The sequence below is a fragment of the Porites lutea genome, chromosome 13, assembly GCF_958299795.1.
Source record: "Porites lutea chromosome 13, jaPorLute2.1, whole genome shotgun sequence".
NCBI classification, from domain to species: domain Eukaryota; kingdom Metazoa; phylum Cnidaria; class Anthozoa; order Scleractinia; family Poritidae; genus Porites; species Porites lutea.
Genome location: NC_133213.1, coordinates 9,096,116 through 9,112,644, shown reverse-complemented (window position 1 = coordinate 9,112,644; position 16,529 = coordinate 9,096,116). Strand labels below are relative to the sequence as shown.

At 40.7% G+C, this 16,529-nt stretch overlaps 1 protein-coding gene across 1 annotated transcript; it reads left to right on the top strand.

Annotated features, from left to right (window-relative positions):
• Positions 1 to 8,759: 8,759 nt before the first annotated feature.
• LOC140923401 (uncharacterized) lies at positions 8,760 to 16,514 on the top strand. The gene is made up of 2 exons (XM_073373491.1): positions 8,760 to 12,954; positions 14,133 to 16,514. Exon 1 carries the CDS (start codon positions 8,855 to 8,857, stop codon positions 12,944 to 12,946), a length of 4,092 nt encoding a protein of 1,363 aa, XP_073229592.1. The 5' UTR covers positions 8,760 to 8,854; the 3' UTR covers positions 12,947 to 12,954; positions 14,133 to 16,514.
• Positions 16,515 to 16,529: the final 15 nt, after the last annotated feature.

Below are 16,529 nucleotides of genomic sequence, written 5' to 3'. Positions count from 1 at the left end.
CACTCTGTATACAGTTGAACCTGAACTTGAACTTGTTTTACAAAATATAAATTTTCTCGTAGACTTTTTCGTCGTGACAAATCAAACAAACTATCAAGACTACTCGGGGATTTATGACTGAGGTAGGCATTACTAGAACTCCACGGTTCCTAGTTACTTTAGAACGGCATTTGGTCATTTATCTCGCAGAAACGTTTCTCAAAGTGCGTCTCTGTTTAATAAGGACCTAGCTGAAGTTGTCTGCCAATTCACTGCCAGTTCGCAGGGGACTTATTCATCGATAGTACCCATCATGTAGGATTTCATCTCAGCCCTTTCACTAATTTATTATGCATACATGGTTATCATCCCACTCTGTATCCCGGGGGGGGGGGGGGGGTACTCCCATACATTACCTATACGGGTATGTGCCGCCCAATGGGGTCGTAATTTTGAAGCTCCTGATTTAGAACGGGGTATCCATTTCAGAGGCGTTTTCTAGAACGGGGTATAATATTTCGAACGCACGAAAGCTCCACTTTTGTAAGCAGCCATTTGAAAGTATTCAAGGACAGATTGCTTTTAAAAATACGGTCCAATGCGTTAACAAGCAAACCGTTGTACTCTCGTTGAACGGAGTATAAAAAATTGGCCCATTTCTAGAACGGGGTATCAGTTTTAGGGCGAATTCTAGAACGGGGTATAAAAAATTGGCCCATTTCTATAACGGGGTATCAATTTTGGGGGAAATTTTTCCTAGAACGGGGTGCCAATTTGGAGTCCCGGGCGGCACATACCCACCCAAAAAATACCCAAGTGCCCCCCTGGGCTCTGTATACAGTTGAACCTCTATTAAGAGGCCACCTATTAAGAGGCCATCCTCCATTAAGCGGCCAGTAATCAAAGTTCCGAAATACTTGTAGAAAAGAATCCCGGAAAAGAATGGGAAAGTAAACCTCTATTGAGCGGCTACCTTTATTTCTGCTGATTTCATTGCTACCGGATTTTCAGACATGATTCGACACTAATCACGTGACGTATGGCTTCGCAGCACGTAAACGGTTGCAAAAATAGTAGCAGGCGACAGTTCTGTCGTGGGATCCGAAACAGTGAGTGAAACATCTGGCTGGCAAGGAAAGCTTATCACCAAAAGACTTAACTGTATATCGGATTTAATTTGACCCCTCATTATCCGGAATTACAGACGATTGCTTTGAGTCGTTTTTACTTCCTCAGGCTAATCCCTCATATGCTTTATTATATTATTTTCAAATTTTCATTGGATGGCTGCATTTCGAGAGCTATTTCTGGAAGCACTTACGTCACTTTTGTTGACGTAATTTGATCAAAATGAAAGTGAAAGCTAAAGGAAGGGAAAAATCCCATATGTTTAATTTCTTCTTGGTAGAAGGGTTGATTGTTGCTTATAGGTAAGTTTTGCGCAAGTCCGGTTATTTTGTGAAGGAAAATGCAATTGACTTTTATACTGACTTGTTTTGCGAAATATGACTTCTTCGTAGACTTTTTCGTCGAGAGAAATCAAGCGAACTATCAAGACTACTCGGGAATTTATAACGGAGGTAGGTGGTAGGCATTGCATTAGCTTAAGTTATACTACAACTACACGGTTCCTTTACCTTAGAACGGCATTTGTTGATTTATCTCGCGGAAACTTTTGTCAACGCAAATTGTCTCTTTTTAATAAGCCGTGTTGTCTATGATCTTTCAGTTCGCAGGGGACTGTAAGGATTTCATCTCAGCCCTTTCACTGATTTATTATGCATACATGACCGTACTCATAGTAGTCTGCTACACAGCCGTTTTTAGTGTCTGCGTTGCGTGACGACATTAAAAAAAGGCTGTGCAGAAGAGTCATATATATTATTTGCGTTAAGAGCCAATGTCGGAAGAAAATATCGAGAATCTCAAATCAGTTCTAAAAATTCGACTTTTGGCTAATACCACCCAAACAACCCTTTAGGTGAACTATTTCAAGAAGTGATATCAAGAAATCCTCAAGCGCTTTACATTTTGAGAAACGGGAAAAGTTCAAAAATTTGATAAAAATACATTTTTATTGGCGAAATTGTTGCTACTAGCAGATTTCAACAATTTTCAAGAAAGCAGTACAAGAGCGCAAAAGCTCCTATTGTCTTGATCTTGCACATGCATTTGCCAGTTACCCAAAGCTTTAAGCCTGCATAAAAATGTCTGGCAAAATAACTTTTGTAATATAGTTTTAGGCTTTCATTGTTTGCACCTTGATTGTGTGCTGTTTTGGCGGTCGAAATAACGCCCAACTTTAACCGTAAAAAGTCGATTCTGGTACGTCTCAAATTTAAAGTATGATTATACTATATGAAAGAACTATGATTCTTTTAAATAGACCTGACGTTTCAGCTTTGCGAATTTAAACGCTTGCGAAAAATAAAATTTTGAATATAGCCCCTCGGGCCACCGTAAGCGACAAGAACGTGAAATGTAAACAAAGCAGAAACCGTGTAAACAAAGGAGAAAATCACACCAAAGTTATTTCTAGCCCACCAAAGCGCAAGGAAATGATGGAAATTTCGGTATCTAAATAGGTATTGCTATCTGAAAAGCCTAAAAGGCGACATTTTCCGTTGAAAAATATAAAAACAAAAAAAAATCCTCAAAAACGAGCAACTGAGAATCGCGTCGGGTGACCATTTAATTCCGAACTCGGAAGTAAAAATGCTTCCAGCTGGTCAACTCCAAAAGGCTTAATATGCCAGATGATAGATGAACTTTAGTAAAAATGAACATAACAAGAAGTCGGAATCAAGATTACAAATGACACTCCTACAAAATGAGTTACCTTTCAGTGTCCATTTTTTTCTGTCGTGATGCAAGGCTCTGCAACTCACCTTCGTAACGTGACTTAAAAACGTATAGCAAATAACCGAAATTTCAACATTCCGCTGATTTTTTTTTTTTTGTAAAAAGGTTGCGGCTTGTAAAAGTTAGTTCCTAAAAGAGACGTGTAACTTAGCCTGCGTGGCAGGCGTTAAAAGGGGAAGGGAAAGGGGGAATTTGGGTGCGCGAATAAGAAAGGAAAGGAACGCCTGCAACGACGCCATTGTTTTCTCCATTTTTCACGCTCAGATTCTGAGCGTTAAAATAGTGATTGGTCAGAATTAATTAAATGCGCGTCGTCTCGCACCCTCATTCCCTTCCCCTTCCCTTTCAAACGCCTGCCACGCAGGCTACGTGTAACTTGGTGTCATGTTACTTGTATGGTAATTTGAATATATTACCCTGGAGCCCCTTCACGCAATCTTCCACAGGGTACACGTGACATACTATCACCTTTAGCTGTGAAGGTGTGTGAAAAAACTGTTGTGTAGTTTTTCGACTCTTGTTGATGGCAGTTTTTGCATTCGGTGTTAGTGGGGAATATCCTTGTCAATCCGAATTGTCCAAATCCTTTTAAAATGCGAACGAGGCGTCTGAATGCCCTGGAAGTACATGACATAACCGCATCAATGAAGATCCAGCGTGGGACAAATAAAAAAATAACTTTTATTTCCTCGCGCTGGTAAATGACAATTGGTTTAATTTTTACTTTGTTTTTAGTTTCATTGAATAAGAAGATCGCTAGTGTTGAACAGGGCTTGGAAATAGGTGGTTGTACCTTAAGAGTAACGAGGGAGCGGCTCGGCACGTGGCCTAGCCCACCCGCACTCGGGAAGTGCGGTGAAGAAGATATTTATACAACTAGGAGTAATCGGAGGTTAGGAGAGTGCGTTCGATATGTTTGGTAGGTGTACAGGTAGCAGTTGATTGGAAAGGGTGGATGGTTCTTGCGATAGATAACTATGATTATGGCATATTGTGAAGGTAAGGGTTGCGTACAGCGAAACCTCGATTTAAACTGTGTATCATAATGAAAGGGTTTTGAAGGCTAGTGATCAGCGTGATAGCGTATGGTTCGTCTCAAGTAGCCTCAAGTGCTTATTATTTGATGAGACACTGGCCAGAGTGCTTCGGGCGTGTAAAAAGAACTTTTTGTTTTACTGGCGCAACAGATGTTCTACCGGGCGCAGTTGTTCGAAGGCCGATCAGTGCTTAACCCGGGTTTCTTTTTGTTTTGTTAAAAAAAAACAACATTTCTTTGAATAATTTTCTCAGTTATTTTTAAGAGCGTCCAATCATCAACTTGTTGGCAAAATGAAGCCGGGTCGCGAGTTCGTTTCTCGCCCGGGGCATAAAAATTTCCTTTGTCCCGGGCAAGCATGATTTCCCCTCCTTCCAAGTTGAAAATGTTCACTGGAAGTGTATGTGTGCTGTTCACTAGTGTACCATTAAAATTAATAAAAATAAAAATAAAATTAATTTACGCAACCACGAGTTCGTGAGAAAAAAACAAAATGGCGGGTGAAAGGTAAGTGACGCCGACTGATTTTCACACGTCATGATGAAATGGTGTCGCCGAGCTTCACATCTCGGTAGACTTACTTTGTGGAATAACGGCCGCCGCCGAGCTGCGTTAGATTTACTCTGTGGCACTACGGCCGCCTAGCTACACAACTCAGTAGATTTACTTTGTGGCACAACAGACGCTGAGCTTCACAACTCACCGGAAAATTTACTTTGTGGCACAACGGACTCCGAGCTAAACAACCCGGTTTGATGCATGCACCAGAAGGAGCACGCATTTTCCAAAGAAAAATATGAAGGCTTAATCCAAAGTAAAATTTCACTCATGGTGTAAACTTTCAGCACACTATTGAAAGATGAACGTTTTGGAAGATTCATTAAACAGAGATCGATAGTAGACCTTCATCAAACTCTTAAATGTGTAGGCTTTACGAAAATTCAGCACACTATTAAAAGATGAACGATTTACGAAGATAGAATAGCAGACCTCAGCAAACGTTTGAAAGATGAAGGCCGAGGACACACGAATCACCTAGTGAGTGAGCGCGTCAAAGTGAGGCAAAACGTAAGCAAGCGCCTCAAAGCGAGGCAAATGTGTGTCGACGACGACGACGACGAATGCAATCTCGAAAAAACCTCCCTTATTAGTTGCACAGGACACCCAATGAAGCACAAAACACCCAACACAAATTAGGGTTTGCATTCTCGTACCTCGAACGCAATTAACCGTAAATGACCCAATGAACACCCGCACTGACCCGGGGCGTCTTTTGACTTTATGGGTCCAAGCGGGGGCGTTTAATAGATATGAGGCGTTTAAAAGGGAGAGGTGCTTATTTTTATAACTGTAACAAAACTTATTTTTAAACTCTTGATATTTTTTCCACTCCATCTAGGCCGTCTAGAGATCCATATCGCTCTTCTCAAATCCTAACCCGTTGATGTCAGAATCCTCCCTCAGGGTTATGTGTTTCCATCCTTAGTATATTAACAGGATGAAAATAAAAAAAACTCAAACCCCCAGTTAATCAGCAAGAAAACGAATGCTTTTCTCCTTTTTCGCCAATTCCTTTTTTTTTTTTTCGTAAATTCTCTTAGAAAATTTTTTTTTAGACAGGGGGCGTTTATTAGATGGGGGTCTAATACAATTTTAACAGCGTTGAGGGGGCGTTCTCAAGAACAGAGATGTTGGAAGTGGCCGTATATAGGCTGATTTACGGTATTTAAGTAAAGACCCAGAGGGTGGTGCTTAACTTAGCAAATTTTCGAGCGGTGTTGTAATTGAGAGCGACGCAGATCATGCCGATGATAGATGATGTACAAAGGACGCGAAACTTGCTTGGGTGGATTTGCCTTCAAGTATGGAAATGTACTATTTATTGTTTTTCAATATAGGCTGCGTAGCAGGTGCTTGAAAATCTTAAGAAAGAACGGGGCGCGTAAGGGAGACTCGCGTGTCTATCCACTGACGTGTGTCTCCCTCACGCGCGCCTGTTCTTTCCTGAGCCCAAATACTTTCAAGCGCCTGCCACGCTGGCTATGTTCAATACGGACTATTCAACAGAGACGATGTTCTCGACAACAGTGGACAGCAATCGATAGTATCGTTTTTCTTCAGTTTTCTACTGCCAATGTCGTAAGGCACTAAAAGCTTTGATAAGAACTTTTCTAAAATAAAAAGATTTTGAGTTCATTGACACTGTGTGCGGATCTTCGCTGCTTGGCTGACCGCTGTTACTTTTGTGTTTTTAACCATACCTGAGCCTGCCAGCAAGCTCTCCATTTATGGCTACCAAAAGGATCCACGAGCTGGGAACGCAGAATGAAGTAGCAAAAGTCCCTATGGGCAGAGAAAAGGAAGGGCTTGTAACGATCCCTTATAAATTTTCATTCTGCTTCACTTAGACGGAGCGAAATACCATTGGCAGAAGAATAACACACATTAATTATAATCGATGACACTCGAGCTCCTGGCTGACCCATCATGAATTTTTGCTGCACCTTTAGGACCACGGTGCTAAAAGAAATTGGGAAGATCTATACTGTACAAGGAAGAAACTTCTTCCTCTCTTTCCCCGCCCCTTACACTTGCGTCTTCTTTTGTGTGCTGCTCTCGTGTGGCTTCTCGCGACTCTTCCAAAGGGAGAACTTGCTCGTAGGCTACCTCCATACAAGCTACGTGCACAAAACGGCAATTTCTCCAAGTGAAACATGAGCACTGGTAATTTAGTGGCATTTTTGACAACATGGTCTTTATCTATAAAACTGCGAACGTGAGTTTTAAATGTGGGTTCAGGGCAATCTGCAATTAGCTCCCTTACCAACCTGTGGGCCACTGAATCAATGCGCACGATTTTAACTTCCATAGACTGCGAACGTACAGGGAATCAAAGATTGTTGCAAAGCTGATAGCATCCAGCGTTGTGCTGTAGAAAGTATGCCTTTGTCTTAAGTGTGGGTACTAGGCTTTGACTGAACAAAACACATTTTGCATGATTGCTATCGCAGAGTTGGTCTTGACTATACATGACTGGGTGACGTGAATAAATCCTTACCACTGTAGGCGACTGTCAGATTTTCGAATTTCGCCTTAGTTTTTAGCCTTCAGATAGCAATACCTAATTAGATACCGAAATTTCCATCATTTCCTTGCGCTTTGGTGGGCTAGAAATAACTTTGGTGTGATTTTCTCCTTTGTTTACACTGTTTCTACTTTGTTTACATTTCACGTTCTTGTCGCTTAAGGTGGTCCGAGGGGCTATATTCAAAATTTTATTTTTCGCAAGCGTTTAAATTCGCAGAGCTGAAACTTCAGGTCTAGTTAAAAGAATCTAGTTCTTTCATATATTATAATCATATTTTAAATTTGAGACATACCAGAATCGACTTTTTACGGTTAAAGTTGGGCGTTATTTCGACCGCCAAAACAGCACACAATCAAGGTGCAAAAAATGAAAGCCCAAAACTATATTACAAAAGTTATTTTGCGAGTCATTTTTATGCAGTCTTAAAGCTTTGGGTAACTGGTAAATGCTTGGCAAGGTCAAGTCAATAGGAGCTTTTGCGCTCTTGTACTGCTTTCTTGAAAATTGTTGAAATTTGCAGCAATTTCGCGAATAAAAAAATGAATTTTTATCGAATTTTTGAACTTTTCCCAATTTCTCAAAATGTAAAGTTCTTGAGGAATTCTTGATATTATTTCTTGAAATAGTTCACCTAAAGGGTTGTTTGAGTGGTATTAGCCAAAATTCGAATTTTTAGAACTGATTTGAGATTCTCGATATTTTCCCACGTTGGCTCTTAAGTTATAAGGGCAATCTGTATACAGAAATCTTTCTAAACCGGTTCATCCTCGGACGGGTGTATTTGAAAAGAACTTGCAATCTTCGTAAGTGACCTGACACAAAAAAAATTCAAAGACGTCAACGTAACAGAGCTATGTTAGCTAATGACAACAGGAAGTAAAAAAAGGAAAACTCCTTACTCAGGTTTTTACACTTACCGAGTTGTTCTCCATGCGCCTTTCTTTGCGCACACGACGAAAGTTGATCTTAGCGGATTTCAGGTCAAAAATTAGGGGCAGTCTGAGACTCCGACATCGAAAACCACAAATAAAAGGCTTCTGGCGGGAACAATCTGCATTAGGTTTCTTATCTACCTAAAAGCTATCTATGGACAAATTCATTTTTTAACTCCTTTCACTAAATTAAGATTGTTCTCTATTTTTCCTGACCATCGCTCTTAAGCTGAAACCGAGCAAGGCAAGGAGTCAGGGGGGTTTTCCCATTTTATATGAACCATAATTATAGTTTTCTGAAATTCCACAAGCTTAAAATAACGGGTGGTATAGAAATACATATTCTTTTCATTTACTGTACATTTGTATTCCGCTAGCAAGAGATAATAAACCTTAGAAATAAGTTTACTTTCCGCAATTTAACTTTTCTAAATATTCCCACTATTCCGATTTGTAGTTTGTTGTCAAAAGCGTTAGTATTTTCAGTGGAGGGTAGATGAATGTACAACGACTATATAGATAATATACACCATGTTTAAACAATGGTAAATCTGGTTTCTTTTTCATTTCGATCACTGATCACCAAAAAGAATGTCTTTTTCCTTTTTTAGGAGAAGACCCCAGTTTATAAAGTCACATGACACAACGATAAAAAACAAGTAGAACGATCACTATTTAGTTGTGGCAAACCAAAGGCGATTGTGATCATGGACAAAAAGGAATAATAAACGAGCTAATAAATAAGCTTTTACTCAATGTTTCAATTTTACTTTTCATTTTCGTTATCCTACGTTATCTTACATATAGAGAAATGGTATCAACGGAAAAAAAACCACAACATATCTACACTTTTTTTTTTCAGAAGAGCTGAAATAGCAAAGCAAGCAAAAAATTTGACAATTAAAACTATCTTCGGGAAAAGCAGTACGTAGATTTTATCTGCAATTTGTTAGTGAAATGACTGCGAAAGGACAAACAGAGGCCACCTGTAACCTTGGAAATACCAACAAGATTGCCGATGAAGTTGGGGAGAGGACAGAGGAAGAAAAAGGGAATAGTACCATTGCATTTGGCGACGCCTATGTTAACTTTAAAGATTTCCAGAACTCCATAAAGTACCATGAAGTATGCCTCAAATTTTTCAGACAAGTGGGCGACAGAGCTGGAGAAGGAAAAGCGTACTGTAATCTTGCCTGCGCCTATCACAGTCTTGGAGATTTCCAGAAAGCCATAGAGTACTTTGAACGAGACCTCAAAATTTCCAAAGAAGTGGGAGACAGGGCGGGAGAAGGAATTGCCTACTGTAATCTTGGCAACGCCTATCGCAGTCTTGGAGATTTCCAGAAAGCCCTAGAGTACCATGAACGACACCTCAAAATTTCCAAAGAACTGGACGACAAAGCTGGAGAAGGAAAAGCGTACTGTAATCTTGGCATTGCTTTTAAAGATCTTGGAGAGTTCCAGAAAGCCATAGAGTACCATGAACGACGCCTCAAAATTTCCAAAGAACTGGACGACAGGGCTGGAGAAGGAAAAGCGTACTGTAATCTTGGCATCGCTTTTAAAAATCTTAGAGATTTCCAGAAAGCCATAGAGTACCAAGAAAGACACCTCAAAATCTCCAAAGAAGTGGGAGACAGGATAGGAGAAGGAATTGCCTACTATAATCTTGGCAACGCCTATGACAGTCTTGGAGATTTCCAGAAAGCCATAGAGTACTATGAACAAGACCTCAAAATTTCCAAAGAAGTGGGAGTCAGGGCAAGAGAAGGAAAAGCGTACTGCAATCTTGGCAACGCCTATGACAGTCTTGGAGATTTCCAGAAAGCCATAGAGTACTATGAACGAAGCCTCAAAAGTTCCAAAGAAGTGGGAGACAGGGCAGGAGAAGGAAAAGCGTACGCTAATCTTGGCATTACTTTTCAAAATCTTGGAGGTTTCCAGAAAGCCGTAGCGTACCATAAACAACACCTCAGAATTTCCAAAGAAGTGGGAGACAGGGCAGGAGAAGGAAAAGCGTACGGTAATCTTGGCAACGCCTATCACAGTCTTGGAGATTTCCAGAAAGCCATAGAGTACCATGAACGAGACCTCAAAATTTCCAAAGAAGTGGGAGACAGGGCAGGAGAAGGAAGGGCGTACTGTAATCTTGGCATCCCTTTAAGAAATCTTGGAGATTTCCAGAAAGCCATAGAGTACCATGAAAGACACCTCAAAATTTCCAAAGAAGTGGGAGACAGGGCAGGAGAAGGTATAGCGTACGGTAGTCTTGGCAACGACTATCACAGTCTTGGAGATTTCCAGAAAGCCATAGAGTACCATGAACGACACCTCAAAATTTCCAAAGAAGTGGGAGACAGGGCAGGGGAAGGAAAAGCGTACGGTAATCTTGGTATCGCCCATGACAGTCTTGGAGATTTCCAGAAAGCCCTAGAGTACCATGAACGAAGCCTCAAAATTTCCAAAGAAGTGGGAGACAGGGCAGGAGAAGGAAAAGCGTACTGTAATCTTGGCATTACTTTTCAAAATCTTGGAGGCTTCCAGAAAGCCATAGGGTACCATAAACAACACCTCAAAATTTCCAAAGAAGTGGGAGACAGGGCAGGAGAAGGAACAGCGTACGGTAATCTTGGCAACGCCTATCACAATCTTGGAGATTTCCAGAAAGCCATAGGGTACCATGAAAGACACTTCGAAATGTCCAAAGAAGTGGGAAACAGGGCAGGAGAAGGAATTGCCTACTGTAATCTTGGCAACGCCTATGACAGTCTTGGAGATTTCCAGAAAGCCATAGAGTACTATAAACGACACCTCAAAATTTCCAAAGAAGTGGGAGACAGGGCAGGAGAAGGAAAAGCGTACTGTAATCTTGGCATCGCTTTAAGAGATCTTGGAGATTTCCAGAAAGCCATAGAGTACCATGAACGACACCTTAAAATTTCCAAAGAAGTGGGAGACAGGGCAGGAGAAGGAAAAGCGTACGGTAGTCTTGGCAACGACTATCAGAGTCTTGGAGAGTTCCAGAAAGCCATAGAGCACCATGAACGACACCTTAAAATTTCCAAAGAAGTGGGAGACAGGGCAGGAGAAGGAAAAGCGTACGGTAGTCTTGGCAACGACTATCAGAGTCTTGGAGATTTCCAGAAAGCCATAGAGTACCATGAACGACACCTCAAAATTTCCAAAGAAGTGGGAGACAGGGCAGGAGAAGGAATAGCGTACGGTAGTCTTGGCAACGACTATCACAGTCTTGGAGATTTCCAGAAAGCCATAGAGTACCATGAGCGACACCTCAAAATTTCCAAAGAAGTGGGAGACAGGGCAGGAGAAGGAAAAGCGTACGGTAGTCTTGGCAACGCCTATCACAGTCTTGGAGATTTCCAGAAAGCCATAGAGTACCATGAACGACACCTCAAAATTTCCAATGCAGTAGGAGACAGGGCAGGAGAAGGAATAGCGTACGGTAGTCTTGGCAACGACTATCACAGTCTTGGAGTTTTCCAGAAAGCCATAGAGTACCATGAACGACACCTCAAAATTTCCAAAGAAGTGGGAGACAGGGCAGGAGAAGGAATTGCCTACAGTAATCTTGGCAATACCTATGACAGTCTTCGAGATTTCCTGACAGCCATTTACTGTTATAAAAACAGCGCCATTGCCTTCGACTATATTAGGGGAAATCTTATATCTAATGACGAATGGAAGATTAGTCTTGGGAGTACGTATGATGATATTAATTTGAGGCTCTGGGAGCTACAGTTTAAGCAAGGTAAAGTCGTCGAGGCACTTTTAACTGCTGATCATGGACGTGCCCAAGCTTTAAATGATCTTCTGGAGTTGAACTATGGCTTTAAAGGGTTGTCTCCAGAAATAGGAACATTCTCTGCAGCAACACCTGACATTTTTAATTACCTACCATCAAATACAGCTTTTATAGGTATCAACGAGGAAGAAATAGTTCTCTGGGTGAACGAGAAAGGAAACGAAATCAAAACTAGAAAAACTCACATCGATATCTCCGTCAAAACCTATTTACAGTCTCTACTGGAGACTGCACTTGAAAAAATAGGTGTGAGAGCTGATGTTAACTGTGAAGATCGCTCATTAAGGAACCCAAGCGATAACAAGATAGCAGAAAAAAGATCCAGTAAGCCAAGGTCTCATTCCTCATCTTTTGAGACAAGGTCATTACAAACATTTTACAAAGTTGTTATCGACCCTATAAGAGACTTACTCCAAAGCGATGAGCTTGTGGTTGTTCCACAAGGACATCTTTGTTTGGCCCCTTATGCTGCTTTCATTGACTTGAAATCTAAATACCTCTGCGAAACTTTTAGAATTCGCCTACTTCCCTCACTTTCTAGTCTGCGATTAATCCAGAATTGTCCAGCAGATTGGCACAGCAAGACTGGCGCTCTTCTCGTCGGTGATCCGTGGGTACAGGAGGTAGTTTATGAAGGAATGACGCTAGAGCAGTTAGCGTGGGCCGCAAAGGAAGTGCAGATGATTGGGGAAATACTTCAAACTGAACCCCTCGTTGGAAAGCAGGCAACAAAAGATGAAGTCTTAACACGTATCTCCTCGGTTGCTCTGGTGCACATTGCTGCTCACGGTAAAATGGAAACAGGAGAAATTGCCTTGGCCCCAAACACAACCCGTTCATCCGTGAATCCAGCCAGGGAGGACTATCTCTTAACTATGAAAGATGTTTTAAAGGCGCAGATTAGGGCAAGACTTGTTGTACTCAGTTGTTGTCATAGTGCCCGGGGAGAAGTCAAATCTGAGGGTGTGGTCGGTATTGCACGGGCATTTTTGGGTGCTGGTGCTCGCTCTGTTCTGGTGTCCCTGTGGGCGATCGACGACGAAGCTACGACGGAGTTCATGAAAGTTTTCTACCAACAACTAGTCTATGGACGAAGTGCCAGTGAGGCTCTGAATGAAGCCATGAAATCCATGAGAGAATCTGACCGCTTTAACGCAGTGAAGTACTGGGCGCCGTTTGTTCTCATTGGTGACGACGTAACGCTCGAGTTTGAGGGCATCCAATAAATAGCAAGGTATTTTAGGATATATTTAAACCTTGGATAATATTACGTGGTTTAGGAAACATCATTTTAACAAGGAATTATAGTTATTTATGACCTTTTATTGAGCAACGAACTTAACCGCTGCCACGTAGCGTCAATCTGCCAATCACAGGTCAAGTTCAACAACAATGGAGTCTGACTTTGGTAGTTCTTTTGGCAGTTAAAGACTAGAAAATTTATTTCAAGTCGCATGATTTTTTCACATTTCGAAGTGTGCCCCGTCTGAGTTCGTTCCACTGTAACTTACAGTCGAACCTGACGTAAGCGACAACCCAAAATACGAAGATCAAATTTCCGGTCGCTTATTTTACGGAAGGTAATCGCTTAGGAAAGTCTCTAGATATGGTAAATCCTTTATTAAGCCTCCCCGGGGATTTAGTCATTTCAAGAACGTTTGAGAGGGAGGAGGGGCTTATTTCATGAAGCGAAGATTGTGATATCATTTCCCCATAAAGAACTAGAACCTAAAGTGAAAAATCTCAGGGACATGAAGTTGGAGGTCATGATCAGCCGAGGATCCAAATCAAATCGACACTTGCAGCTCGTGAATAAACCATACCCGATAATCAGTCCACATGAAGTGTTAGAGTCGTGATAAATTAACACATCTATCATACGCCTATTGTATAAGAATAGGGAGAAGATACTTGAAAGAGAGGAGGAGGTTAAATGATTTTCCTCTTAAAAGGGGAGCTTATTAGAGAGGAAGGCTTAATAAAGAATTTATGGTATGCAAGTTTCTTTGAATCTACAATAAGTCTAATCATTGGTTGAAGTTACGAGTTTTAATGTGACCCTTTGCTCTTATAAATTTCGGGCGTGTTCGATTCACCGTATTCCGCGTCTTAATTAAAAATAAATTAATGGAATAACCTCGCCAGAAATCACTTGTTCTATCTTTCATTCTACAAAACTGCTTGAAATAAAGTATTTTGATCTATATAAACTTTAGATGGCTCAAAAATTAAAGTATAGAAGAGGTGTGCATGAAAACTTTTGCGTGTTCTTATTCCGGGGTACGATCAATCGAGCGCACTCTTAAAAGTCAGTTGTCAAAATGTTATGCCTCGCCAGATGAAGTCACTATCCTTTTCTTTTGTTAGCTTGCTAACGTTGCTTTTTCCTGTTGTCGTTGTTGTTGTATATAGGTATGATGAAGAATGCAGTGAAGCAGTTCCCAACCATCTGAGGGTGAAGTCAGTTTCAAATTTTGTCACAATTACGAGGTGGAGCGTTAGTCGCAAGAATAGGAACACTTTATCCGGAAGAGAAAATTATATGCTGTTAATATTTTGCGTAGTCTGAAAATTACAGTGTAGGTTTCGTAGCTTATTTTGCGACCAGTCATGTGCACTTGAAACTTGTTTTATAGTCACCTGAAATATATCAGGAATCAGTAGTCAATTTCGGCTATTTTCATCGATGCCACATGGGACAGAGGCACTTTAGACTAGTAATTTAATATAGCTCTTTGCTGTTATATTATGTACACAGTTGTAGTTTTTAATTCTTTTGGCAGATTGGTTTAAGTTTATTAGTGTCTATATTGCTTTGATTCAAGTCTACATGACCTTTAATTATACATATGTATAGAGCATACGTTTTACACCTCACCTAAATTGTACCTATAGAAATTAAGACGGAATCCACCAGCAATGATGTGGAACTTAATTGTAATGCTGACAAGGAACGTATACCTTCTTGCGTAAGGTGATAAAACACTGGCCTACAAATGTCGTATACCTCAGTGAAGCGGTGTCCTGATTGGCTGATCGAAATCTTGGTTACAGTTTTTTACACAAAATGGAAAATTCAACTAAATCGTCAACTTAGATAAAATAAAGAAATAAATAGGATTCCTCATGAGACAATGTAGAAAGTTTCTGATACGGTTGTCTATTGACACCACCTGTTGAATGTAGCAAGCGTAGCCAACATAGCAGGGGCAAGAAGTGTAGCAAGCAAACGTAGCAAGAGAAGCAAGTGTACCAAACGTACTGTAGAAGGCGCAGCAAGTATATCGTAGCACCCTCAAGCGTAGTAGCAAACATAACAACTGTAACAAGTGTAGCAAGAGTAGAAAGCGTAGCAAGAGTCACAAGTGTAGCAAGCGTAGCAAGTGTACCAAACGAAGCAAGCGTAGCAATTGCAGCAAGCGTAGCAGGTGTAGCAGGTGTAGCAAGTTGAGCAGGCGTAGCAAGTAGCAAAGTGTAGCAAGTGTAGCAGGTGTAGCAATTGGACTGTTATAATAACAATCATTTCGGCTAATTATGTTTCACTTGTAGGGCAGAAGTGATTATGTAATGTTGGTGAACATACTGGTAATTCGTTTGTTTTACGTTTTTGACTATAAGCGCATGCTCTCAGTAAGAGTTGTTAATGTTTGCTGCACTACATTACTCTCCTAACCTTCTTAGTGCCAAGCAGTGGTGGTTTACATAAAATACTCATACATGAGGTAAGACGTTACTTTTAAAGCAAGCAATGGATACCAAGGGTTTTTCTCGCGCTGCTTCAGGCGTTTAAATCACGGATCTACGTTTATATCACGGGTCTGCATTTCTCGAGACTCCCGAAAGACTATTTTACGTGAACTTAATTCATTAAAAGAAATCGGATTTCTAGAATTTTGTTTTACTATTTTTAGCAAAGCGCCGGCTATAAAATGGAGAAATAAATTGGGACAGTTTGTCTAAAAAGCAAATAGCCATTGCTAGAAAACAAGCTTAAAAAATTATGTTTGGGCATGAAACGTTTCCCGCAGTTTTGAGAGACGGGTCGTATACCAGGTAAAGCAAAATCCTGTGGTTTTCATATTGTCTCATTCCGTTACTGCGACCTCACCTATTAAACGTCAGAAGCTCTGGAAATGCGCTGGTGTTCGGTTAATAGAGGTTTGGCTGTATCTTTGTCTACCTGTTATAAATAATTCAGCCTCCAGCAAATATGAAAGCACACAAACCAGTTGCAATTGTTATGAGGTAGTTGCCTTTATTTTTTGTTTTCCAGTTTTGCTATTTTTAAGATTTTGCTAGCTCGTGATAAACAGTTTATAGACTTCTATAGACTTAGAGACTCAGAGATTCAGTGTATTTCCCCACATGGTTAGTTCATGAGTTTTTGTCTAGTATTATCCATTTGAAGAGTTTGTTAAGCTTAGTTTTGTTTCTTTGAAGTAGGCTTGTTTGGGGAGTACCGCTGACCTTGAGTTTTACCCACAATCGAGTTCCTGTTTTGTATGTTTAGTCCTTCTGGGCAGTTTCACTGTTAGCATTTAACTGGTTCTTTGATACTTGTCGGTTGCGGCTGTGTAGGCTTATCTAACCAGTCTAACTATAGCAAACCTGTTGCAATATAGGCGATAATATATTCAACAGAAACTCGTCCGGTCAGCTAACCCAAAATAAGTCTACAATTTGGTTATTTAATTCGCTGTGTGAGCTAGTAGAATTTGTAGAGTTGTTGTAAGTAGCTGTTGAAGATTAAACTGCTATCTTAAAGAGAAAGAACAGAGTCTTGGTCCTCTTGTTTCAAAGCATAGCGAG